The 25103-nt window shown below is 60.1% G+C and overlaps 1 protein-coding gene across 1 annotated transcript; it reads right to left on the reverse strand.

Annotated features, from left to right (window-relative positions):
• Positions 1-1628: 1628 nt before the first annotated feature.
• FOXO6 (forkhead box O6) lies at positions 1629-23104 on the reverse strand. Its single transcript, XM_033421980.2, has 2 exons — positions 22054-23104; positions 1629-3831 (listed from the first exon to the last, which is right to left on the reverse strand). Exons 1-2 carry the CDS (start codon positions 22465-22467, stop codon positions 2566-2568), a joined length of 1680 nt encoding a protein of 559 aa, XP_033277871.1. The 5' UTR covers positions 22468-23104; the 3' UTR covers positions 1629-2565.
• Between the last annotated feature and the right edge of the window lie 1999 nt (positions 23105-25103).

Genomic DNA, 25103 nt, shown 5'->3' on the forward strand with positions numbered 1-25103 from the left:
CTAAGGTGTTCCTCTGAGCAGACCTGGCTCGCCTGCTCGTCCCACTCTGCACCACCCGCCAAGCCACTCCCAACACCTCCATGACAACCTCCGTACTCTTACTTCTCTGACCTCCCTCTCCAGCTCAGACACCTTCCTGGGCTTCTGAGCCCATTATCTAGCTGGACATCTCTGGGCCACCATGTTGCCCAATGCCAGGGGATGCCATTCACACAGTACATATGTTCCCAAACATCCGTCCCAAATCTCAAGGGGTCCCATGAGGCATAACTCAAAGTGAGCTTGTCTGAGGCTGAGCGCACCGTCTTCCCCAGGGCTCCTCCTGCCTTGAAGTTCCCCATCTCAGTGAATGGCCTTGTCTGCCCAAGTGCCCAACCAGAATCAGGCATCGTTTGATCCTCATTCCCCGTATCCAATTCACAACCAAGTCTCAGTGACTCTACAGCCAAAATATATGTGAACTCATCCTTCCCCCTCCAGCCTCACTTCCCTCCCCCGTCCCTCCTGGTTTGAGTCACCATCAGCATCTCTGGCTTGGCCACTGACCCTCTCCCATTGTTGCCCCTTCTGGCCCACCTGCCTCCCCATCATTGTTCATCTTTCCACCTCTGAGCTTTGGCCATGCTAAATTGCTTTTTGTTCTGGAATCCAAATGATCTCTTGACTCTGGATCTCTGATCATGCCATTCCCTCTGTCTGAATCCCTTCCCTTCCCAATGCCAACTCATCCTTCAAGGCTCAGCTGAGACGACACCCCCTCCAGGCCCCTTCCCTGACTCCTCAAGCCCGGGATGGGTGCAGCTGTCTCATTCATTCCCACAACAGCCCCCTGCTTCCTCCATTCTTTACATCTCTGATCTAAAATCGCCCATTTACTCATCTCTGTCTCCCTCGAGTCTCAAAATTCCTTGAGAGCAGACGTTGTGCCTCTGTTGCTCTCCATGGTAGCCCCAGTGCTTGGTATAAGACCTGGCACATAGCAGGTGCTCCCTAAATTTTCCATGGATGAATGAATGATTGCAGGACCTGTGCTGCCACTTTACATATGTTTTTTCATTTACTGCTCACAAGAAACCCATGCAATAGGTGTACTAGCCTGTGGTCTAGACCAGGAAAGCAAGGTGGAGGCTGAAAACTTGCCCAAGGTCACACAGCTGGAAAAAGCAGGGAATAAATTCAAACAGAAGTTTGTGTGCCTTCAAAGGCCTCCTTTCCACCATCGCTGCCTGCCTTCCTAAGCCATTTTCCCTCTCTGACCGTTTTCTCATCTGTACAACGGGAACAAAAATTATACCTAATACAGGACCTGGCATGAACACGTTCTCAGTTAATATCTGTGCCTTCTCTCCCAACTCTGAAGCTTATTCAGGACAGAATATCCCCAGGCCAGAAACTTCCTGCATGCACATGTTCACAGAAACAGGTGCAGAGCTCCACACAGGCACATCTCCAGCATCCAAAACTCAGTAGGCGCTTAACCAGTGTGTTGAGCAGACAGACATCAGTGAATGCTGACACAGACTCAGACACAAAGCCACAATGGGCTCGGGCACGGGGACCCCCGCCTCCATGATCCCTACCAATTATCCTCTTCCTCCGCAGCTCCCCCTACTAGCCCAAGGCGCGAGAAATATTTAAAACAATTTTATTCATGAAAATATGCTGTACAATGCACTCTACACGGCCTCGACACGGCACACACGCACACGCACACGCTGACGGCACGGCCACGGTACACTGCCTACGATATGCGCCGGGGACGCCGCGCCCACAGACCGCCCCGACCGGACACTTATAAATATGGGAGAGAGGAGCCAGGACTGGCACGGAGAAAGGGGTGTCGGGTTGGGGGGCTGGATCCGGAGCTGAGGCCCACTGGGGAGGCTGAGACCAGTACTGGGGTATGGGGACGGGCGGAAAGGGAGAGGGACTTCCACCTGGGAGGGGAGAAACTGAGGCGGGCAAGGATGGGTGGGCGGGGCTGAACTGTGGGGCTGGAGGTCGGAGAGTGGTTTAGGGCCGGAGGACAGCTCAAGGTGAACAGCCAATAGGTAGGTGTGAGTGTGTTTCCGGGAGGGGTTCCTGGCTTGGGGTGGGTGAGGCTAAAACCAGTGGGAACGTGTCAATTGGGAATCAGATTCGACTTTGGGGTGGGCGATTCGTCACGCGGGGGCCCCGCAAAGGAAACTGAAGATTCGGAGACGCCCCCCCACCCCGCCCCGCCCCGCCCCGCCTCCCCGTTGGCTTCCCAGACTAGCACGGCCCACCTCATTCCTCCCTACTCCCACCCAGCCCCGAATCCAACCTCCACTCCCAGGCTTCCCGCCCTTGGGAGTAGGGGGAGCGGGTCTCAGGAGTCTGGGCAAGAATGGCAGGGTGCCCCAGCCCCTCCCTACCACTTCCCTCAGCGGTCAGCTTCCGAGGGATGTCTCTAGCTGGGATGGGGCTGCCTCCTGGATCCCCTCCGTGGAGCGGAAATGGGAGTGGGGACCCGGGGATCAGGATGGGAAGACAGAGGCCCCTGGGGGGGGCGGGGCAGGGCACCGAGGGCGCGGGAGGCGGCCCTCAGCCCGGCACCCAGCTCTGGTTGGGGGGCGGGGCCCCAGCCAGGCCGGGCGGCGGCGGCGGCAGGGCCGAGTCGAAGTTGAAGTCCATTTCGTCGCTGTCCATGAAGTCGTTGAGGATGATGGACTCGACGTCGCACTCGAGGCTCCCGCTGAACATGTCGAGGTCCAGGTCGGCCGGGAAGCGGTCGGGCGCGGCACCCAGCGGCCCTGCGGCGGCGGCCGCGTACGGCCCCGGCAGCGCGTCCAGCAGGAGACCGCCGGGGGGGCCCCCGAAGACGGCCGCGTGGCCCGGCGGCGCCACTCCCGCCGCGCCCGCCTCGCCGGGCAGCGTCATAAGGCTGATGGGGTGGGCTAAGGCACTGCGCGAGGGCGCCGGCGGCGCGTACGGGGCCACCCCCTTGCCCGGGTAGGCGGTGGCCGCGCCCGCCAGTGCCAGCTCCCCGGGCGCGCCCAGCACCGGGCCGGCCCTGGGCGCGGGTGGCGGTGGCGGCAGCAGCGCGGGCAGCGCCCCCGGGCGGTAGGGCGCGGCGGCCGGCGCAAAGCTGGCCTGCTTGTTCTCCTGGATGGTCTGCATGGGCAGGCGGCGCAGCGCGCCCAGCGCCGGCGGCCCGAAGCCCCCGCCCCCGCCGTAGGCACCGCCCTTGCAGCCGCCGAAGTAGGCGGGCGTCCCGGCGCGGGCCCGCGGCCCGTAGGCATCCTGCGAGCCGTCCAGCAGCGCCTCGGGCAGCCCCGCCCCGCCGCCGCCGTGCAGGCCCAGCGGGCCCCCGAGCTCGGCCAGGCGGGTCAGCTCCCCCGGGCAGCGCGCACCCAGCGCGGGCGACAACGCGCTCGCCGGGCTCGGGTACATGAGCGGCGACGACGGTGCCAGGGCCTCCAGGGCCTCGTCGTCCTCCAGTTCGGCCGCTTCCCCGAGCAGGGGTCTCCCGCTGCCGCGGAAGTCGGCCCACGCCTCGTAGTCGTCGCTGGCGTGCGAGGCCGGGCTCGTGGCCCACTTGGCCGCGGCAGGCACGGGTCCCGGGGCTGGCGCGCCTTGGGGACTGTCGTCGGGGCTTCGCTCCGGTGCCTGCAGCTGCTTCTTCTTGCTGGCCTTGCCCTTAATGCGCAGGAACTTGGCCCCGTTGTCCATGGACACGGCTCTGCGCCGCGGGGTCTTGCCCGTCTTTCCGCCCTCAGGGTTCAGCATCCACCAGGAGCTCTTGCCTGTGCCCTCGTTCTGCACGCGGATGAACCGGGTGTGCAGAGACAGGTTGTGCCGGATGGAGTTCTGTGGCCAGAGACAAGGATAGGGGTGGGGGAGTGGGAAGTGAGGGGGTAATTGATGGGAAGAGGAGTGGGAGAAAATAGAGAAGTGAGAGTATAAGAGAACGGGAGAGGAGCCAAAAGGCGGAGGGGGAGGAAATAGGGAAGATGAAAGGGTAAAGGGAAGAAGGGGGGAACAGGTGTAAGTACCAGGTCGGACAAACTCAGACTATCCATCCTCTACCCCAGACCCGCCCCATCCTTCCCACTCCCCTGCCCCACACAGGCACTGTCTGTAGGGTGAGGCCAGAGCTTTGGGTCTAGCCTTTCCAGGGAGGCAACTGCTAAGGGACCTGCAGCGGGGGAGCAAAGACACCCCCCCCCAACTCAGCCAAGCCCCGCCCGGGCCTAGCCAGGCTGCCAGGGCCCCCTAGCAGATTATGTAAGGGCTCATGCCGCTGCGGCTCATTTGTCCGCTCCCCACCACCCTGCCAGCCTGGCATGGCGCCAGGAGCCCGAAAACCCAGGGCTCCAGAAATCAATCTCGCGGTGACTGATTAAGCCCTGTTTAGAACTAATTGCTCTTTCGTGTGTGGGGAGAATAAATTACCTGCTTTAATTTCGTGTCTTTAAAATGCAACTGCAGGTAGAGAAGACTGTTAACCCTTTGCTGGGAGGGCCTGACCAGGGAAAGCAGAATAGGCTGGGTGTCCCCAAGGTGCGTAGAGGCCCAGACTTTCCCCCAACTTCTCTGAGCTTCTGTGAACTCCACAGAGGCCTTGGATCCCAGCAAGCCCCTCAAAGCACATCCACTGGCCATGAAGACCCCAGACCCCGCCTCTGCTCACTGCCCACCTTCAGGTCAGCCCAGGTCCCCTCTGGGCTGCAGCCCTCCCTCCCCTCCCCTCCCCTCCCCACCCACCTGATGCAGAGTAGCTCTGCCCTCAAAGCCCCTTCCTGGTGGAACCTTCACAAAATCTCCACAAAGCACGTGGCATCAGGCCCATTTACAGACAAGAAGACCGAGGCTCAGAGAGGTGAAGTGGCTTGCCCAAGGCCACAGAGCCCTTCGGCTGCCCCTGGTCCTTCCCTGGGCTTCACCTTAGGCACACCTACACGTATCCTCTTCTAAATTTCTGTTGGGCCCCATATCACTGCCTGCGTTTGCCAGGCCTGTCCTGGGGACAGAGGAAGGCTGGGGAGTCCACAGTTCCACTGACCTGGCTCCCACAAGAACCTGGAGGAGTAGATCTTCTGCAGGGCCTACCATGCCCCACCTCTGAGGCCTCCCTGCTGGTGGCCTGGACCTCCTGGCTCAGGTACTGCTGTGGAAACAGCAGGGGTTTGGGTATCTGCAGGGCTGGGCAGGATGCCTGGCTCTTTTCAGCCACCTAGCTATGTGACCATGGCTATTGACTCAATCTCTAGGAGTCCATGCCTCAGTGAGCTCCTCTGAAAAAAATGGGCGACATCCAGTAACCACCTCAGAAGGCTGTTAGATCATCACCTGAGATAACATGTGTGGGTGTTTGGTGAACACACCAGGTGCCCATAAACGCTGGTTAAATCCCTCACTCTGGCCAGAAGACCTCACTTCTTAGCTCACTCCACAGACCCGCTCTGTCTCTACAATCCTCAGTATCAGGCCCTGAGTGTAACTGCACTGGGCACGAACAACTCTGGGGAGCTGGCATTACCCCATCTCATGTACCAGGGCATGGAGGCCAGAGGCGTGATGTAACTTGCCCTCGGTCCCACAGGCGGCAATGCCAGGTACCACTCCAGATCTGCCCGGCGTACGGACCTGCTCTCATCCGCCCAGCTCCAGAACCTCTGATCCGCGAGGGCTCTCCCTCCTGCCTCCTTCCCGCCTGTCTCCAGAAGGAGGGGTCCTCCCTGCTGCCCAGGGCACCCTCCCACCCCTCACCCCCAGTTCCAGGTACTCACCTGACTCTTCAGGGCCCCAGGCTCCCTATCTCTAGCACTTTCTGGTCTTGGGAGATAACAGCTAGGGCTTCAAGGCCCGTCCCAGCATAGTCCTGCCTGGCTTCTCCTGGGGCCCTGAGAGGAGGGGAGCTGGACCCCCAGGGAGTGGTGCTCCCTGGAGTAGAAAGCCCCTCTCCTGCTCCCGCCCCTGCGCCTGGCTCCCCAGCCCCTTCCCAACACCTGTGTTGGTTGGGGGGGGCCTCAGAGGCCTCAGTTCTCCTCCCCTGGGGGATTATCTGCCTTACCAGAGGCTCCAGCTCCCAGCTTCTCCAGCTGGAGGTCAGTCAGGCTACACCTCTTTATCAGTGTCACCACGTGCCAGCCCGGTTCTGAGTGCTTGGGGGTGGGGGGAGGAGGAAGGACACCGCCAAGTACGGGCACCTCCCGAGTACCTGCCAGGTCAGCCCTGAGTACTGGAAGTACTGATAGAATACATTCTATCAGTCTCCACACAACGCAGGGATTGTGAGCCCTAGTCAAGATGAGGCGAGTGAGGCTCAGAGAGGTTAAGTAAGTTGAAAAGATCACACAGTTTAAGTGGCAGAGCCAGGCACTGATTTCAGGTTAGTCTCGTTCTGAGTCTAAAGGACCTCACGTTCCACCATGGCAGAGAGAACAAGTCAGAGAACTTCCAGAGAATCTTAGGAAACCAGTCCTCCATTTCTTCTGAAAATTTCCATGATGTAACCAACCCTAGAAGCTGGCAGTATGGGAAGCTGGGGGCATGTTACAAGGTCAAAATTCCTACAAGTCTTGTGCTTCCTTTGTAGAATTCAAAGGAATCTCGCACTGTACTCCGTAATACTTCCAAATTTTCTGAATATCAATAAAAATGTTTTAGATTACCACCAAGAACACATGTTCCAGGCCTATGAAGGTCTGCATCCTTCCCCGCTCTGTTCCCTGCCCAGCCAGGTACCCCTGAGCCCCAGCCCAAAACCACAGCTGGTCGGACCCAGAGAGAAAAAAGGACTTGCCCCAGTTCACCCAGGGATTCGAGCCCAGGCCTCATGACCCCCAGCTTGGTGGCCCTCCTTCCCCGGCAAGCCTGACCTGGGGCCAGTCCCTCCTCCTCTCTGGGCCTGTTTCCCTCCCCATAAATTGATGAGATGGGCCACTGGATTCTAGGCACCTTTTCAGTCTGACAATAAAAAGTTCTTGGAATCATTCAGTCCAGAGGTTTTCAAACTTTTGTTTTTTTTTTAAAGTAGTGGAACCTTTTTAGTGAATGGAATCTAATGCAAAACGTGAGTGTTCAACACTCAAGCCGTCGGAGGTGGGGCAGGGGTACCTGGAGCCCTGCCTGCTCGGCACCCTCCCTTGGCGCTCTCACTGAAAACGAGGCCCTTGCGGAGGGATTCTGCAGGCCAGATGGATGGGGCAGTTGAGGCCTAGAAAGGTGCCGTGCCTTGCCCAGGGTCACCCAAGGAGGTGGCCCAGAGCCGGGCGAGGACCTAGGCCTTGGTCTGCTGAGCCAGGCTCTTCGTCAGGTGTGCACCAGGGCTGTGCCCCAGGAGGCAAGGCCAGGCCCTGCAGCCCATTCTGGGTACTCAGGTCCCAGCCACCTGGTACCCATCAGAGCTCCCGGCCAAGATCCAGTGGCAAGCGCCGATCACATCTCGCCCACAAGGCCTCCTGGGAGACCAGAGGCCACGGAGGAGGTGAGGGAGACGTCTCTACCAGGCAGCAGTAACCAGGGCTCCCTCTCAGAGTCACCTAGCAACCCGCCACCACAGCTACGGCCCCGGCATGCCCCGGTTCCCCTGGTGCGCAAGCTGGGCCCGGATTCTGGGGCCTCACACCTCCCACACCTCCATGCAGGCCTGGGGCAGGTTCCCAGGGGAGATGGGACCTCCCTGACTCAGTGCCTCAGAGACCATCAAGGGGCAGAGGGAAGGGACAGTAGGTGACATCCCATGCCCATCCTACTCTCCCTCAGAACCTGGGCGAGAGGCCAGCCCCCTGGGGCCTCAGGCACCAGGGAGAAGAGGCTGGTACGGGACAAAGAGCACGGGATTCCAGTCTTGGCTTCAACACCCACAAACAATGGAGCAAAAGATGCTTTGAACCTCCATTTCCTCAAACAGCTACCTGCTTGCACCCTGTTTCCCTCCAGGCAGCAGCTGGAGGGATCCTGTAAATAACGTGGACCACAACCAGTCCTGCCCAGAACGCTCTGATGTCCCCATCTCACTCCGAGTAAAGAACAAAGGCCTTGCCGTAGCCCACAAGCCCTTCCGTGACCTCCCAAGCTCCTGCCCTGACCCTGTCCTGCTGCCAGGAACCTGCCGGGCACCATCCCACCTTGGGGCCTCGGTCGCAGGGGCAACACTGTTCACCCAGATACTCACATCCGTCTCTCATCTCCTTCAAGTCTCTGTTCAGATGTCACCTATGTGAGAAGCCCCATCCCACCCACTTTTTTAACAAGTGCTTCTCTGCCTTGCCATTTCTCGGTCCCCTTAGCCTGCTCTGAATTTTTCTAAAGCAATTAGCGCTTTCTAAAGTACCATATAATTTCTTTATATTGTGTTTATTATTTATTGTCTGGTTTCCCTTATATTAGAAAATAAGTTCCATGAGGGATTTTTGTCCCCCCTTTTTTTCTTGTAACCGGACCCCATGTGTTTGGTATACGCTAGGCATTTCATAAATTTTTGCTGAATGAAGGAGAGACAGAAAAGGGGGGGAACATTGTATGGCAGGGAGAATTAATGAGACTGTCAGAGTGGCTGGCACACGATAGGGGCTTCTCCAAACTGGGCTGAGAGAGGGGAATACAGGCCGGAATGGGAAGCAAGCATGGGGTGGAGAAAGGCAGGAGCGGTCAGAGCCACAGAAGGAAGTGCAGAGAGGAGGGGCTTCTGTGCAAGGGGAAGAAGGGCTCCCAGGGTGAACAAGGCGGCTGCCCACCCCAAGCCCCACCTGCTCGCTCCTGCTCCCCAGATAGACTTGGGGAACCCAAGGCTTGCTGTGGCCAAGCTCTCTCACAGCCTGGACCATGTGGGCCAGAAAACGCTGCAGCAGCCCCTGTGGGAACAGAATAACCTCGCCCTTGCTGACGGTGCCTCCCTCGTGGACAGGGTCTGAGCCATTTGGTAGCGGCAGCTCATCTATCCAAGAGGACACCCTCATCTATTCCCAGGACACCCTTCGCCCACGAGCGGTAATGCATTCATCTGACAGCACAACCCCATTTATCCAGCACACCAGTCCCATTTATCCAGCAAGTACAACCTCATTCGCTAACAGCACTCCGTTCACCTGACGGGCCCCCTCATTTATCCAGCAGGACACCCTCATTTATCCTCCAAGTCAGAGGCTCTCCTTCCTCCTGTGGTGTGGCTGTGTTCCCTGATGGTGCAACCCGACTGATCCAGCGGGACATCATCTCTTCTACAAGTACACTTCATCCCGATAGTACAACCTCATTTATCTCATAATGCAGCCTCACCTTGCCTCCAAGAACCACCTCATTCCCTGACAGTACACCCCGCTTATCTTCCAGCACAACCTCATTTCTCCTCCCAGCATAGTTTCATTCCCTGATAGCTCAAGCTCATCCAATCTTACTTCTCCAGCCAGAGCCCACCAGATCTCAGGGCTGAAGAGTAGGGGCAAAGAGGGGGAGTTTGGAGAGAGAAGAAGGGTCCCACCATTTGCTGTCCCCTGCCTAAAGAGGGCTGCATGGCACGATGACTATATCCAATCTCCCCAGGCCCTAAAGGGCCCACGGACTTTGAGTTCTAGGTTGCTCGGCCCAGCCAGCCCTCGACCATTGCCCCACCTCCCATTTGGTCCCCTCGAGAGCTAAAGAGGGCCCACGGGATGGATCCCCTTCAGCTCTCCAACAGGGGAAAAAAACCCACCTGATTCGATTTGTAGCGTTTGCTGATTTCTGTGGCATGGATACTCCCATCGTAGCCAATTTTAAGCTGGCAGCATGATGTCACTGAGTGCAGAACTGGGAAGAAGTGTGCACGATCAGCTCTCACGCGCCAGTGCAAGCCAGCTCTCGCACACCACTGGCCCGTGCTCAAATACCGAGGCAGGAGAAGGGCACCACCTACGATGTGCCAGACCCAAGCTCGATTCTCTAGATACGTTTCTTCTTTGAATCCTAACAGCCATGCAAACCGTGAGTAGGTAATGCTATTTTACAAAGTGGGGTGGGGGGGAGAACTGAGGCTCAGGTGGGTTAAATGACTCCTGAGGCCATGAAGCTGCGAAGTGATGGAGCCAGGCCTGGGTCTTGGGGCTGTTGGATTCCAAAGCTAAGGCTCTTCCTACCCACACCGCCAGTGGGGCGGGGAACACTGCCCTGCTGCCGACCTCAGAGGCCATCCCTGCCCTGGTTCTCAAGCCCAATCTTCCTGGCTTTCATCAGAGACAGGAGACTCAAGTCTTGTGCTCCCCACCCACAAGCCCCGTGCTACCTCCTGGCCTCTGGCACCGAGGGGATTCCAGGACCCTCCCAGTTCAGTCCTGGGTCTTGCGTCCAAAACCAGGTATGGATTCCTCTCCAGGCTCTATCGCTGTCCAAGGTTCAGCCCGGCCCCTGCCTCAGGAAGCTGACCCCAGCTATCCAGTGCGGGTGGTGATCCAGCTCCACCCTCCAGTGCCTTCCTGAGCAGAGATCACCTCTGGGGGGCATGAGTGCTCTGATCCCCTCCATGACTCCCATTTCCTTTCTCCCCGCTTCCTTCCCTCCTTTCCTGCATAAAGAAGGGTTAAGGGCTAGAGTTGGAATCCCAACTTCATCCATGTGACCTTGGGCCTCCCCCATAAAAGAGGGTAACTATTGCAACGTCCGTGGGGGAGGGAGCGTGGCTGGGAACTGGATGAGATCCCACATGTCAAGAGTCTTCCTGACTCCCTGTCTCAGCCCCAGGCACAGCTCTCGTACAACACCCCACCCCCTCTGGCCCAGGAACACACCTGACTCAGAGAGAGCCACAGACTCTGGGGGAGGGTGGCCAGGGGAGGGTGGCCAGCGCCGGGGGGGGGGGGGGGGGGGGAGGGTCACTGGCTCTGCTGCCTGGAGTACTCAGTCCAGACAGGATTCCTGGCAGAAGGGGTGGCCTGGATGACCTCAGGGCCCTGAGGCCACATGCAAACCCTTGGTACTAGGGTGTGTAGTGAAGGAAGGGTAGAAGGGCAGGTGGGGGCATCAAAGCCACAGGTGTTGACAGGTGAATGGGCTTGGGCTCAGCAGTGGAACAGAAGTGAGCAGCCAGGGGCCAGGAGGAACCACAGGTCCAAAGCAAGGCGTGAGGTCAAGGGACGGGCCCTGGCGTCCCCCACCCCTGCCCCCGCAGAGACAACAGAACCCACACACCCAGCCTGGACAGTACACAAATCAGCAGCAGAAGTCCCAGCTCACCCCTACTCAAAAGCCCATGGCTCCTCGTGCCGCCAGCGCTTGCGTCCAACTCCAGACTGACATTCAAGGGCCCTCTGGTGCTCTCCAGCTTCATTACCTCCATTCCCTTAAACCCATCTGGAACTCCAGCCACCCTGCATGTCTCACACCTCCATGCCTTCACACACTCTGTTCCCTGTGCCCTTCCCTCGCTCTCTGCTCAAGTGGTTCCTGCCGCTCCATCAGGGCTAGCTGTGCAGCATTTCCTAGCCCGCTCTGCAAGCCCCAAAGATAGCTGCTCCTCCCTTCAGCGCCACTGCAAAAATCCACCTGCATGCTGGAGTAGAACTCTAGGTGAGGCTGCCTCCCCACCTGAACTCTGTGGGGCAGTCCTTGGCTCACAGCAAGTCCACACATAGGTCGGAACTCTCAGCAGCCATGAACCGCTCAGGCCGGGCAACTCTGTGTCGTTTCTGTTCAACAAGACCTCAGGCCGGAGCTCCAGGCCTTGCCTCCTCCCTCCCGGTTTCCCCTCCGGTTCCTGCTGCCTCTGCCACCTCCCTACTTCTCCCCTGGCTTCTCAGGAGACTTCAGCAAAGTGAGAAAAGAAAGAAACTACCATTTGCTGAGCATTCGGTGCACTGTGCACTCAACAATTAAAATCTTACTGAGTATCTGTAACAAACCTCTGAGCTCGTTTATTATCCTGACTTTACAGATGAGAAACTGAGGCTTCAAGAGACAACTGACCTGCCCAGGTGGGTAAGTGTTGAGGCAGGAATTCACACTCAGGGCCCTTGCTCTTCCTCCTACCCTGAGAGGCCTGTAGGGAGGAGCCTAGGCCAGACAGAAGCTCCCCTGGGGAGGGGGTGCCAGGTGCTGTCCACACTGGCTCAGCAACCTCTCCACAGACTCTTCCCTCCCTCTTCCAGGACTAAAGGGGATCTCTAAATGCCAGGCCATTCAGGCCTCTCCCAGCCTCTCCTCATCGGAGCCTCCTCCCTCCCTCTGCCGGCAGCACATCCAACACCCCTGCCCCCGGCCCTGGGAGCAGCTGCGGTGACCTCACCCTGTCCTGCCCCGGGCCTGGCTCTGGGGAGGGCTCAGCAGCTGTGCCCCAGCCCTACAGGCTGGCTCCTGGGGGGGGGAAGGGGGGGAAAGAGTGGGCATGGTGCCAAGAGGACCATCTGCTCTCCCAGGGGCATGGCCACCCGCATAGACACTGCCCTCGTCCCCAGGGGCCACCCTTGGCCCTCTGTCCCCATGCCGAGGGGCTCCAGGAGCTCGGGGCAGCCCACCCAGACCGGGGCACCAGCCCTCATCTGCCATCTGTCTTCTACTGGAGCCCGAGAGGCCCTTGCAGGGCATGTTGGAGCACGAATGTCCGCTGAAAAATGAACAAGTGCTCAGGGTAAGCTCCGGGGGCAGAGGCCAGAGGCCAGGCCTGGGTGTGCTGAGCACTGCCTGCTCCAGCACCAGCCCTGCCGAGCCAGGAGCAGGTGACCCCCTAGGGGCTTGGGAGGGGGGCGGGCCTCCATCCACTCACATCTGCTCGGCTGGCAGGTGCCTCTGGCTGAGGGCAAGCCCCTTCCCCCACGGCCCCAGCTCAGGTTACAAAAGAAGGCAAGGCCAGCTGAGGACAGGGGGAGGGGACTGGAGGGGTGGAGGAGGCATCACAACTTCCCAGAGTGTTGGGGGAGGTGAACTCGGATCCCGAGATGAGACTGAGGGCCAGAGAGGGAAGGACCATGCCCAAGGTCGCAAAGCCCGCCAGTGGGCAAAGAGGAGCCAGCGTCCAGGGGCAGGCAGCCCCGGATTCGAGGGTGACCTTGAGTAAATCACTGCCCTCGCCTGTAAACATACAGTGCCTAAAACCTGCCTGCTTGCTTCCCAAGGCCATGGGGAAGGCTCTGTAGGCTAGAGAGCAGTGGTTGGACCTAAGGGCAGGATGAAGCTTGGACATCCTGATCTTCTGACACCCCAGGGACAGAACGGGAGGGACTAGAAGAAGAAATCCTACCCCCGACCCCAAACACATACACAAGTCAGTGTCTCTCAGGGATCAGGGCCCAGGACCCCTACCCTACACAGCACATGTGGAGGTATCTCCTTTCCTTTCCCAGAGCAATGAATACCAATAATGGTATTTGCTAAGATTTCACTGGGGACTTTACATGTAACTCTCCTTACATGCAATTCTCACGACAGATCTTGGACATAACTCTTATTATTATCCCACTTTGCAGAGGGGGAAACTGAAGCTAGGTTGCCCAAGGCCACACAGAGGGTAAGTGGCAGAACTAGGACTGCTCCTCGCTGCTTGCCTCCAGACTCCTACCCACACCACTCTGTCTTACCTCTGAGATCCTCAAGGCACCAAAGGGTGCTGCTTGGCACTTCAGGCATCTTGGAATCTTGGGGCCTCCACCCTCTCTCAGGCTCACCTTCTCCCCTGGACCCCAGTATTGGGCCCACATTGGGCACCTGAGCCAGTCTCTCCCCCCACCCCAACCCTGCATACCATCCTTTCTGCCCATGGCATTCCTCATCCCCCACAGCTTGGAGTGCCAGCTCCTTGGTGTGGCATTCAAGGCCATTCGCCATCCAGCCCCTGCTTGCTTCCCCAGCCTCAAGTCCTGCTGGGCTCCGGTTAACACAGCCAGACCCTGTGGGGCTCCTAAGGAGTCCTGAGGGTTTGACTCCTTTGCCTGGTTCTCCCCCCTCACCTCCAAATTCCCGTAGCTCATTATCTGGCCCTCCATCATGACCCTGGGTAGTTTTTATCCTCGTCTTATCTCCCCAGCTGGACCTGCAGGCATTTCGAGGGCAGGGAGCCAGTCCAGTTCCTCTGAGCAGTGCTGCACACTGGGTGCCCAGTGGGTGTAGGCCTGGATTAAAGTGAGTAGAGGAAGCGGCCATCAGCCCTGGGGCCTGCAGATGGAGGGGGGCGGACAATGTCAGCTCCCTCCCTCTGGGAGCTCTGGATTTGAGAAGGGGTACCAGGGATCCCAGAGCCACCCCCGAGGCTGGAAGCCCCAGGGCCAAACTCTAAGGGAAATCAGAGAGACAGTGCTAGGGCTGGGGGGCAGGGGGGTAGCGGCCAGCCTGGACTGGCCTGGCCAGAGCACTCGGTTAGGGAGGAGTAGCCCAGGGGAGTTTCATTTCTGTCCCTTCCAGTGGGATACTGTGAGAGCCACTTTGTTTCTCTCAGCCTCACTTTCCTCATCTGCAAACCGGGGATAGTAGCAGTACCAGCTTCACGGTTTGCGGTGAAAATTAAATGGAAGCACACCTGTCATGGCATGTGGTTGTTCCACCCTGAGCTGGAAGAGTTCTGTGTGGCTGAGGCAAGGGTCAGAAGACCGCTGGGGTGAGTGATGTGGCCGTACAGGTTGACTGGGGCCAGGTAGCCAAGGCCTGGAGTGGCACGCTACAGCCCCAGGACTGGATCCTGTAAGACCAGCACCGCGCTGTACACATGGTCTCGCCTCCCCCATCAGACAGGGTTCTAGCAGAGAGCAGGGGCTGCGACTTTCCACTTCCTTGTGGGCCAGCGCCAGAGAGGCCTGCTGAGTACACGACGTTTCCCCTCCCTCCGGCAGCCAAAGGCTCTCAGTGGCACAGCACATCAGACACGGAGGGCGGGCAAATGTATTGTGGTGTTTCAGTCCCTTGGGGCTCAATTCCCTGGAGGACCCAGAAAAAGAGTGAGGAGAGATGTGGGCTCAATCTGGGCAGCCTGTTTAGAGAAGAAGGTGGTCCACCCTGGGAGCGGAAGGTGGGAGGGGGACTTCCCTGGAGGTCCAGTGGTTAAGAGTCCATGCTTCCACTGCAGGGGTTGTGGGTTCAGTCCCTGGGCGGGGAACTAAGATTCTGCAAGCAGAAGCAGAGGAAGCTACCACCTAAGGCATCGGTTCAGAATCCGACCCGTCATCAGACAGACCTGTTAAAATATAGATTCCAAAGCCCACCCACTGAGAGTCTGATACAGAGGGACTGAGACAGGGGCTGCAGATTGCACTACCTAAAAGCTTCTAGGTGACTCTGCCAACAACTAAGGATTTAAGGCAGATTCTCAGAAAGACACACTGGCTTCCAGAATCACCTGGGAGGTAGGATTTTGTTCAAACTACCCAAGCACCCGCCTAGTTTCTGAGGGGTGTCCCCAGGGTTCAATCCATGAGAGTCGATAGCAGCCTTGGTGAGCATGTAACAATGGCAGTGGTTTGGGTTGAGAACTCCAGTGTCAGGTATAAAGATGGCAGTGTGAGGGCTGCCTGGGATCAGAGGCAGCAGGGAAAGTGGGAGGGAGGGCAGGGCCTGGACAAGGCCAGCAGAGGGCCCAGGGGTCCAAACAGAGCAGTTTGGGCTTGGTTGGCTCCCAGGGGAACTGAGGAGCCCTGGAGGGCTCTGGAGCGAGCATGAGTGAGCCCTGGGGCAGGAGGGCTGGCTGGGGTGTGGGCTGATACTACACTGGCATTGGAAGATGGCGGAACATGGAGGAAACAGGTCTGCATCTAAATCTAGGCTCAGCCTCGTCTCAGCTATGCTACCTTGACCAAGTGACTTCATCTTTCTGAGCCTCCATTTCCTCAACTGCAAAATGGGGCTATTAACACATACCTGGCAGGACGCAGGGAGGCTGAAATTAGAGGATTTATGTGAAGTGCCCAACTGACTGCCTAGCATCCAGGCGTTAATCCTCTGAATTCCCGTTCCCCTTCCCAAAAGAGGCATCCCCCTTAGAGACCAGAAAGGCTTCTCTGCAAAGAGGGAGGCCCGGGGGGGCGGGGACGGGGGGGGGGAGGGTGTGGGAGGCCCCTCCCCCACACGCCACCTGGCCCCCCTCCCACCTCCACATATGGGTTGGGGGGTGGGGAGAGGCAGCAGACAGCCAAACCCTCCCAAACAGGAGTTGGTTTCCATGGTAACCAGGATGCCAGGAGGAAGGGGGGCGCTCCAGATCCAGCTGTCCCCCTGAGCGCCCTACCAGGGCCCCAGAGCCTCTGCTAATGCCCACCTAACACCCTGCACCCCCCATCTGCCTGCTCTGGTAGCCAGCTGGGACTGCCAGGAGCACTCCCTTCACTGTGCCCTGAGTTTGTCTGCCACCTGGGTACTGCCAGGGGCAGGGTAGGCAGCCCCAAGCAGGAGTTCCCAGTTTGAGTCCATCCACACCTGTACTCACGTGCTTCCACCCATGATAAGTCCCATTAGGTACTCTGTGCTCTCGGTCCCAACTAACCCCTCATGGCTCCTAGAACCAGAGGGTTCGTCAGTCACAGCCCCGAAAGGGCCACAGACTGAGTTAAGGCCCTTTGGACACAGATGAGAGCACTGCGGACCAGAAGGGGAGAGAGCTTTGCTCCAGCTCACACACGCTAGATCAGGGTCCCCTACAGGTGCTCTGCCCACCACTCACCAACTCCCGACTCCACAGCTCCAACAGACCCCAAAGGGCTGAACTAGGACACCCTGAGCGATGCTCCAGAGAGATGGGTCATGGCCAGGGAGAAGGAAGGAAGGCCTAACAACTTGAAGGTCTTGTCTAGCAACAGAACGGGCAGTCCCAGAGCTTGCGGGCTCCAGGTCCCTGGGAGTGTGTGAGAAAGGGATTGACCTGGGAAGGAGGCTTGGAAGCGGGTGATGGGCTCCACCTCTCTTGGAGATCCAAAGTCAGACTCAGGTGTGGAAGGAGTGGGCACCAATGTGTACCTGTTTCTCAGGTACCCACTCCCAAGCTGGGAGGCAGGCCACAGGCTGCAAATAGGAAAGGGGTGCTGAGGAGTCAGCCACAAGTTAAGGGGGACAGTGAGGTGAGGAAGGGGCTCCCCCTGCTATAGCTCACATCCACACACGCGGCCCGCGACCACACCCTCACCCTTCACAAGACATAGAGAGACGGGCTTCCATAGCCCCCAGGACCCCACGGAGTGGCCACCAGCAGCTGCCACTCAAAGATGGGAGAAGGTGGGCTGCAAGAAACAAGCCTGCACCCTTCCCAAATCCCTCCTCTCCAGTCCCAATGGCACAGGAGGAAATGCTTGAGTTTGGGGGACAGGACGGGGTTCAGTTCCCAGGTCTGCCACTTCTTAGGGATGTGACCCTAAGACAAGTCACTTCACCACCTGGGAAACCGGGATGCTAACACCCACCTGGAAGGATGGAGGACAGGATTTGAGGGGATGTGGGCTTGGATGGTGGGCGCCTGCTGTCCGGCGCTCTGAGCCCTTCCCCCTCTCTGGCAGAGCCCCTCCACTCCACTCAGTCCTGAGCTGGGTCCTCAGGGCGTGCAGAGAGGGGAGCCCCAAACCGCAGAAAGTGGCGGCTGGGGGGCGCTGAACTTTCGAACCCACACACACCTCCCCCCCCAAGCGCCGTTCATTACCTTAACAGGAGTTAAAAATAACCGTCTCATCTCTTTAAATTAGTCTGTCTGCAATTACCGCCTGGCACGGCGCTGCCCGCCATCGTCCCGCTGGAGCGGCGCCAGGTGGCAGGCGGGGGCCCTCACCCTGTCTGTCGGTCTGTCTGTCTGCCTCCAGGTCCCCCCCTTCTCCCCGCAAAGGCGCAGCCACCCCAGGGGCCTCCCGGCGGCCCTGCCTCCCAAGCTCCCCAAGTTTGTGGGGAGGGGGCCGCCAGGCGGGCCACGCGGCGGGCAGAGTGTGGGGCCTTCGGGGAGCAGAGGACTGGGGGGGAGGGGCGCGGTGGCGAGGGAGGGGCGCCGGGAGGCCCGGGAAGCCGGAAGGGCCCGCCGCGCGCCAGCGCTCGTGGGTGGGTGTGAGCAGGTGGCCGTGGGAGTCTGCCGGGCGTGCCAGCAACTGTGCCAGGAGCGGCTGGCACGGGCTCGTGCCCAGGAGGCGGGCAGCTGCCAGCCCCCCGCTCGTGCAGCGCGGGGGGTGAGGACACCCCCCAACCCGGGCTCACACCGCCTCTTCCCGCACCTCCACGAGCCCTCGGGGCTGGGGATCCCCGGAGGACAAAGAAGAAGGAGGGAGCCCTGCTGGAACGGGCTGGGGGGAGGAGAAAAAGGGGAGCCCCTGCACGCACAACCACCGCTCAGTCGGGCTGTAGCAGGACCCTCCTCCCGGCCTCTCAGATCAGTGCCTCCCCTCTAGCCCCCACCCCACCTAGGACCTACTGGCCCGCCTGGGCCGGATGGGGGGGACACCCCCCCACCCGATCCCACCCCACAACAGCCAAGCTGCTCCAGGCACTGAGGGAGAAGGGAAATCCCCATCCACTGGGCTCCTCCCCCACCAGTCCCGTGGACAGGAATGGGAGGCACCCCGGCCTGGCCTGGGAGCTCCCAGGGGAGCTGGCAGCCTGGAAACACAAAAGCAGGCGGAATAACTCCAAGGGCGCTAAGTGGAAGGAGCACCAGGACCCAGAGCAGCCTGGAAGGCTTCCCGGAGGAGGCAGGTGGGGCTAGAGTGTCTGAGAGGAAGTAGGAGGCTCTACCTGGATGTGGGCTATCCACACTTTTGGGACACTGGAGAGGGAGAGAGACTCCTGTCCAAGCCCTCGTCCCAGGCCTGGAGACCCTCTGCCCTGACGGCAACACTACCAGCCTCTCTGGTGGTGTTCCCAGCACCAAGCCCAGACTCTCTTCGGGCTTCAGCCTGTTGGGTGCCTTAGGCCTGCTGTTGATCTTGCCTCCTCCAATTCCTCTCTGCAACACCTCTGAACTATCTTCCCACATCACAGGTGGGACCACAGGGCAAAGGCCAAGCACAGGGCCCTCACTCGGCCTTTCCCACGCCACAGCCCTGCCATCCCACGCTCCTAGCCCTGCCCAGGAGCCCTTGGTTCCAGCCTGGCACACCCAACAGTCTCCCAAACCCAACATACGCAATTCCACCTCCTTCCCTTTGCGTATGCAGTCAATATCCCTTGGAAGACTTTCTCCCCAATTCTACCCCCCCCCCGACCCAGAGAACACAGACCAGATCAAGTGCTCTCTGTGAGGGACCTACCCCACTCTCCCCACACCCCTACTCCCACCCCCACTCCCCGGCCCCCAGTCCTGCCTGCAAGACAGAGGGCTTGCGTGTGGAACTGGCTGAGCCCTGATGCATCCTGAAAGCAGGTGCAACGCCTTCCCCTTCGGTCCCCCCACTCCATCTAGCACAGGGTTCGGTACACTCCAGGGACTCAAGTGCAACACTTACGTGGGGGAGGGGAGGGAGGAAGGAACAATGGGGTCCCTGGCCCCAGCCCTGGCACCTGCGGTGTACCACAGGCTCTGCTAACCGGAGGGTGGCTGGGAGTTGGGAACAGCCGGCCACCAGGGCCCTGGAGGGACTGACTGGGAATGGGGGAACAGGCATTAGGAGGGACAGGAATGAGAGGGGAAGGAGGCTCCCTGGGGAGCTGGATGGGTGGTGGGGTAGAAGGAGGACAGCCACTGAGGAGATGAGATGGGAAAGGCCAGGGGCCTCTCTGAACAGCCCTCCTCCAGTGCCTTGGGGGTCTCTGCCAGGGCCTAGGTCAGGAGCCCAAGGCTGAGGCTCCCTCACCAATGCCCTAGCCCAGGACAAGCATTCCTGAGCCCAGGCGCAGGGAGAACCAGTGTGTCCCCAGCAGCGTGGTGCAGTGGAAACTGCATCCAATGGGCAGGCGGGAGGCCTGGGCCATCATCCAGGGCCTGCCGCTCACTGATGACCTGAGAAGAGTCCCATTCTCTTCCAGGGCCTCAGTCTCACAGTCTGAGAAATGAACTCATGGGACTAAATTATCTCCAAGTACCTTCCCAATCACAGTCTAGGATTTAGATCTGCCCCTGTTTGAAAGCTGTCAGTGTCCCCCTCCCACATCCAGTGCCAGCAGGACACTATTCCAGAGGCTCTGGGTCCCTGGAGGGAGACACATCTGGACTGGAATCCAGTTTTCCCATCTACTGACTGTGTGACCTTGGGCAGTTCACTCCTCCACTCCCTGCCTCAGTGCCCAGCCCTATAAGTAGTGACAGTAAAACCCACCTCAGGGAGTGCAGAGAGCATTAAAGGAGATACCTGGCACAGATGCCTGAAGGTGCATGGCACGGGGCTTGGCCCTGAGACCCTCAGTGAACTGCAGTTCTCTCCCAGCTTCAAGCCTCATGTTCCCTCTTGCCATCTTCCCCATCATCCCTCACCCATCAAGCCCAGCTGGAGCTCTGCCTCCTGCAGGAAGCCCTCCTGGCTTATTCTGGCCCATAGTACCCTCCCTGGCCTCAGCACCCTCTTCACTATCCATGTATTTCTTCACTCTTTTACCAGACATGCACTGGTAGTTCCCAGTGCCAGGCTCTATGCTCGGTGCCGTGGGCACAGAGATTGTTCTGACACTGCCACTGTCTTCCAAAGCGGGTGGGGAAGGGAAATGAGACAGGACACAAAAGACTAAGACCTATGACAGGTAGGGAGAGGGCCAGAGAAGAGGGAGTCCTGAGCTAGCTAAAAAGGGTTAGGGAAGGCTTCCTGGAAGAGGCATCTGAACTCTGTGCCGTTGAGGACAGGGACTATCTACAGGGAGAAGTGAAGGGTGGGACAGTACATGGGAGGGAGGTGGGAGCAAAGCACAAGGGCAGGACCCATTTAGGAGGAACAAGTGTTCCGGAGGGGGCTGAGCCCAAGGGGACCGGAGAGAGGATGGAGAAGGAGACTCATGTGGGCCCCTCCAGCCTGTGTCCCTACCCAGTAGTGGCCACAAACAGACAGAGAAGCTGCCAGCGTAAAGCCTGAGAGCCATGGGCTCCCAGGGCAGAGCACCGTGGCCCCTACAGTGCAGCCCCTGGGCATCTTGAGCTGTCCATGTCCGCAAGCCTCCCCTCCTCCCCCAGCACACCTCCTTCCTCTGACCCTGCCTATAGGCACCACCAGCCAGAGCCCCTTCCCTCCATTCAGGCATGCCTCCCTCATAGAGACCCCCCTCTCCCACAGGGAGTCTCAAAGCTCACAGGCCCTAGGCATGGCCCGACCCCCACCCCACCCCAGTCTGCTTTCCCCCAAAGGCATCGACTATCCCCACGCCCCAACAAGTTGGCCAGGGGAGGGTCTGGAGGCCACAATCCCGTCAAGACCCTGTCGTCGCCCAAGATGGCTCCCCCCTTTCCATTGGTTGGTACTGAGGCCTCCCTGGGGTGCCCCTCCCCTCTCCCCCTCCCCCAAGTGCATCTGGGCTCAGAAAGCCAGGGAAGTGGAAGACAGCCTGGGGTGGTCATGGGCAGATCCCCAGGTCTCAGTACCTTGCCCTCACACCAGCAGGGATAGTCACCAGCCCACCACGCTGAGCCAAGCAAGGGGGGCAGCAGCTGCCCCATGGAGAACTCAGATCTCAGGTCACCTGACCAGTTCCCCACCCTAGGCTGGCTGGTGCCCTAGAGTGAACTCCTGGCACCACAGAAAGAACTGTGGGCCTAGGGTCGCATGCCTCACCCTGCGGCCAGCTCCAGGGAGGGCAGTGGGAAAGATTTGGGAGGAAAGCAGCCACTGGCCTCAAGTCATTATGTCAGCTCTTTAAGGAGGGTGCCCTGGTGGAGAGGGTAAAACAAGAGTAACACAAAGCAAACTCGTGGGGTTAAGAGGGGGGTCCCCAATGTATGAGGCCCGAGAATAGGTTCTTCTGCTATGCCCCCAAGGATGGGGTGAGGGTGTCCCTCGAGAGTGCCTCAAAGTGGCAGTCCCTTGTCACCCCACCAGACCTCCCAGCTCACATCCAGAGCGTGCACACAGCTGCTCCCAGCACGCCCCCGCCTGTCTGCCGGCCGGCCCCACGCCCTGGGCACACACTCTGTGACTCTTGGGGGTGCCCCAGGGCCTCCCTCTAGACCGCCCGCCGGGAGCCCAGACGCATCTAGCAGCCCCTGGAAGCCCCAGCCGACGACTCCAGACCCCCTCCCCTGCCGGACGCCCCCACCTTCCAGCCGGCCGAGCTGTTGCTGTCGCCTTTATCCTTGAAGTAGGGCACGTAACGGACCATCCAGTCGTAGATCTGCGAGAGCGTGAGCCGCTTGTCCGGGGCGCTCTCGATGGCTTTGGTGATGAGGTCGGCGTAGGACAGGTTCCCCCACGCGTTCCGCCGGGAGCTCTTCGCTTTCCGCAGCGGTCCGACCTCCGCGCCCAGCGGCGGCGCTGGGGCCATCGGCGGGGCCGTGGCTCGGCGCTCCGGCCCGCAGTCCTCAGCGCCCTCGGCCACCCCTGAACCCAGCGCTCCGTCCTCGTCGCCGACCAAGTCTGGCTGCGGCAGGGGCCAGGTACACGAGCGCGGCCGGCTCTGCGGCGCGAAGTCCGGGTCCACGTCCACCTGATGCGCTCGCAGCTTCGCAGCCATGGTCCCGCCCGGCTCGGGCGAGGAGGGGAGGGGGGCTCCGCGGATGGTGGGCGGGCGGCTCTGGGATTTGCGCGCCCCGGGGAGGCCCGCGGGAGGGGTCCCTGGCGGCGCCGGCTCAACCGCGGGGCGCCATGGGCCGGGTCGCGGAGACAGGGGTCTGGACGCGCTGGGAAGCCCGAAGGGAGGGAGAGATGGGGGCAGTGAGGGAGCGGCGGCCCCGGAGCCCAGCGGGCACACACCTCGCCCAGCCCCGCTTCTAGCACCTGCCGCCTGCCTGCGCCTGCAGCCACCACCGCCACCGTCTTTGCCGCCGCTCCCCCGGCGCCGGCCCCGCACGCGGGCCCCGCTCTCCCGGGACGGGGCCGGATTGCACCATGCCGGAGCCCGAGCCCGTGCCGGAGCCCGCGCCGCCGCCGCCCCGTGAATGCCGCCGCCGCCGCCGCCGCCGCTCCGGCTCCAGCGCCAGCTCCCGCGCCTGCCGCGCTCAGCGCCGGCTGCACCTCGGATGGGCGGGGGACGGGGAGGGGGCGGGCCCGGCGCGGGAGAGGGCGGGGCGTGCCCGCCCGCGGCCGTGGAATCCTCGGCCGGCCGGGTGCCCCGCCCGCGGGCTGGAGGTGGGGGGGCGGGGCTCCCGGCCGGGGGCGACCCTGCCGCAGCCCCAGCACGCAACAGCGCCGCCTACGGAGCAGGGGAGGAGCGGCGGGTGCGACCCCGCCCCCTACTTTGAGCTGGGGGAGGGGGCGCGGGGGCGAGGCCCGAGCGCTCTCATTGGTCCGCAGCAGGGCTGTCCCGCCCACGGACTCGGCAGGATCCCTCCCCGAAGCGCGTCAGCCGGTTATTGTTACAACCCGGGGTTTCCCGGGGCAACGGGGATGGGGCGGGGCTCAGAGCACTTGGCTCCGCCTTCTATTCCTGGGAGGAATGCCCCTCCCCTGTTTCTAGACACCCCCCATCACCCCCACCCCCACCCCGCCCCGGTGTTTCCAAGTCTTCATTCCAGAAACCTGGTGGGGTGGATGATGGAGCTCTCCTCTTCTTTGTGCCCTGGGCTGGAGAAAGGGAGAGGGTCAAGAATACCTGTGTTCTGGGTCAGGCTTGGCCACAATTTTGGCTTCTCCATCTGCAAGTTGTTTTTCGTGGGCTTTCAGGGTGCCTGAAGTTTAACGTGTAGTAGAATCAACCTGGCGAGCTTGTTAAAACATATTGCTGTGCCCCAGTCTGGTAAGTCTGGGTTGGGGCTTGAGACTCTGCGTTTCTGAGAAGTTCCCAGGTGATGCACCCTGGACCACACTTTGCAAACCACTGCTTTAGAGTCTGTGGGAGGCTCTTGCAGGGGCTGTTGGAGCAAACACTTGCCCCAAATTTCATCCTGTTTGGGGAGAAGTTGCTCGTTCATTTAACAGTTATTTATTGAGCACCTTTGATGCACCAGGCACTGTTGGGGCTACTAAGGCAAGAGCAGCAGCAGAGACAGATGAGGTCCCTCCCTCATAGGCTAGTGGAGAAGTCAGATGTAAGTCAGATCATCATACAGCCTCCGAAGGAAGAGGTCGGATGAGCAGTTGGGCAGCCCATTACCTCATCCCACAGGGCCCTAGGCTAGGTTTCCAGGCAACACTCCACCTGCCAGCCTTTGCTTGGTGCATCCCCTCTGCCTAAAACACCCTTTACCCTCCTCAAGGTCCTCCGAAGATTTTCCCATTCCTCAAAACTCAGCTCAACTTATCCCTGACACCTTCTTTAACCCAGCTCCCAGCACTTGTCCTTGTCCCTTGCTTGCCCAGACCACTGCTGCTCTGCCAGTAATATCTATGTCCCTTTAGCCCAATATTTCTCTTTTGCCAGTTAGGAAACTGAGGCCCAGAGTGGGCAGGTGTCTTGCCCAGATGGAATGGCCAGGACTAGAATCTAAGCTCACCAGCCAGTACCACATTCCTGGAGAGGCTGGAGACTGCAACTTGCAGAAAGTTCTCTGGGCAGTGGGAAGGCTGGTCCCAGACCACAGGAGACACCCCTCTCTCAAAAATTTCTTCCTTTCAGCTTAGGTCCCAAGGAGTAGGGCCAAGGGTGAGGGTGCGGGCAGGGCGGGAGGGGCCCCTCCTCGCCACCCCCTCCCCCCAGGGTGGGAGCAAGTCCAGCTTGCAAATGCCTGGCGTGGCATCTGCCTGAGTCACATCCCGAAGGCAAGGGTGCATGGGAACCATTGGCTGTCCCCTTTCTGCTTACAAATACACACACACCCTCCAGGTGGTTCTGTTTAGAGTCAGAAGGGCCCTGAAATCGCTGCTGGACCCCCTCCCACAGTTCTCATATGCCCTCCCTGCCTGGGGAGCCCATGCTGAGGGCTGCCCCCTCAGGTACCCTGGAAGCCAGGCCGGCCTCCTGCTGGTCTTCAGCCCTGGCGTAGCCTGCTCTGTGAGACGGGGCCTGCTGGGGGCCATACCAGAGCTGGGAGGATCCTTAGCTGGGGGCCCTGGCACAGGCTGCCACTGCGGGGCTGGGAAGCCAGGTTGGCAGAGACGCCCTAGAGGCTGACTCAGGCTCTGCTCCGGCCCCTGCCCCTCCCAGTGTCCACAGCTGCTGCCTGGAATCTCCTCTGGGACCCACACTGGCACACTCAGCCCCCGCTCCCCCCC

Source organism: Orcinus orca, chromosome 1 (genome assembly GCF_937001465.1).
Source record: "Orcinus orca chromosome 1, mOrcOrc1.1, whole genome shotgun sequence".
Lineage (NCBI taxonomy): Eukaryota > Metazoa > Chordata > Mammalia > Artiodactyla > Delphinidae > Orcinus > Orcinus orca.

What these genes read in the sequence shown, in the direction of transcription:
- FOXO6 (XM_033421980.2), bottom strand. Translation starts at nt 22,467, where the DNA reads ATGGCTGCGAAGCTGCGAGCGCATCAGGTGGACGTGGACCCGGACTTC. An exon ending in ACAGCTCGGCCGGCTGGAAG is followed by an intron (nt 3,832 to 22,053) that starts GTGGGGGCGTCC and finishes CTCTGGCCACAG; the next exon opens with AACTCCATCCGGCACAACCT.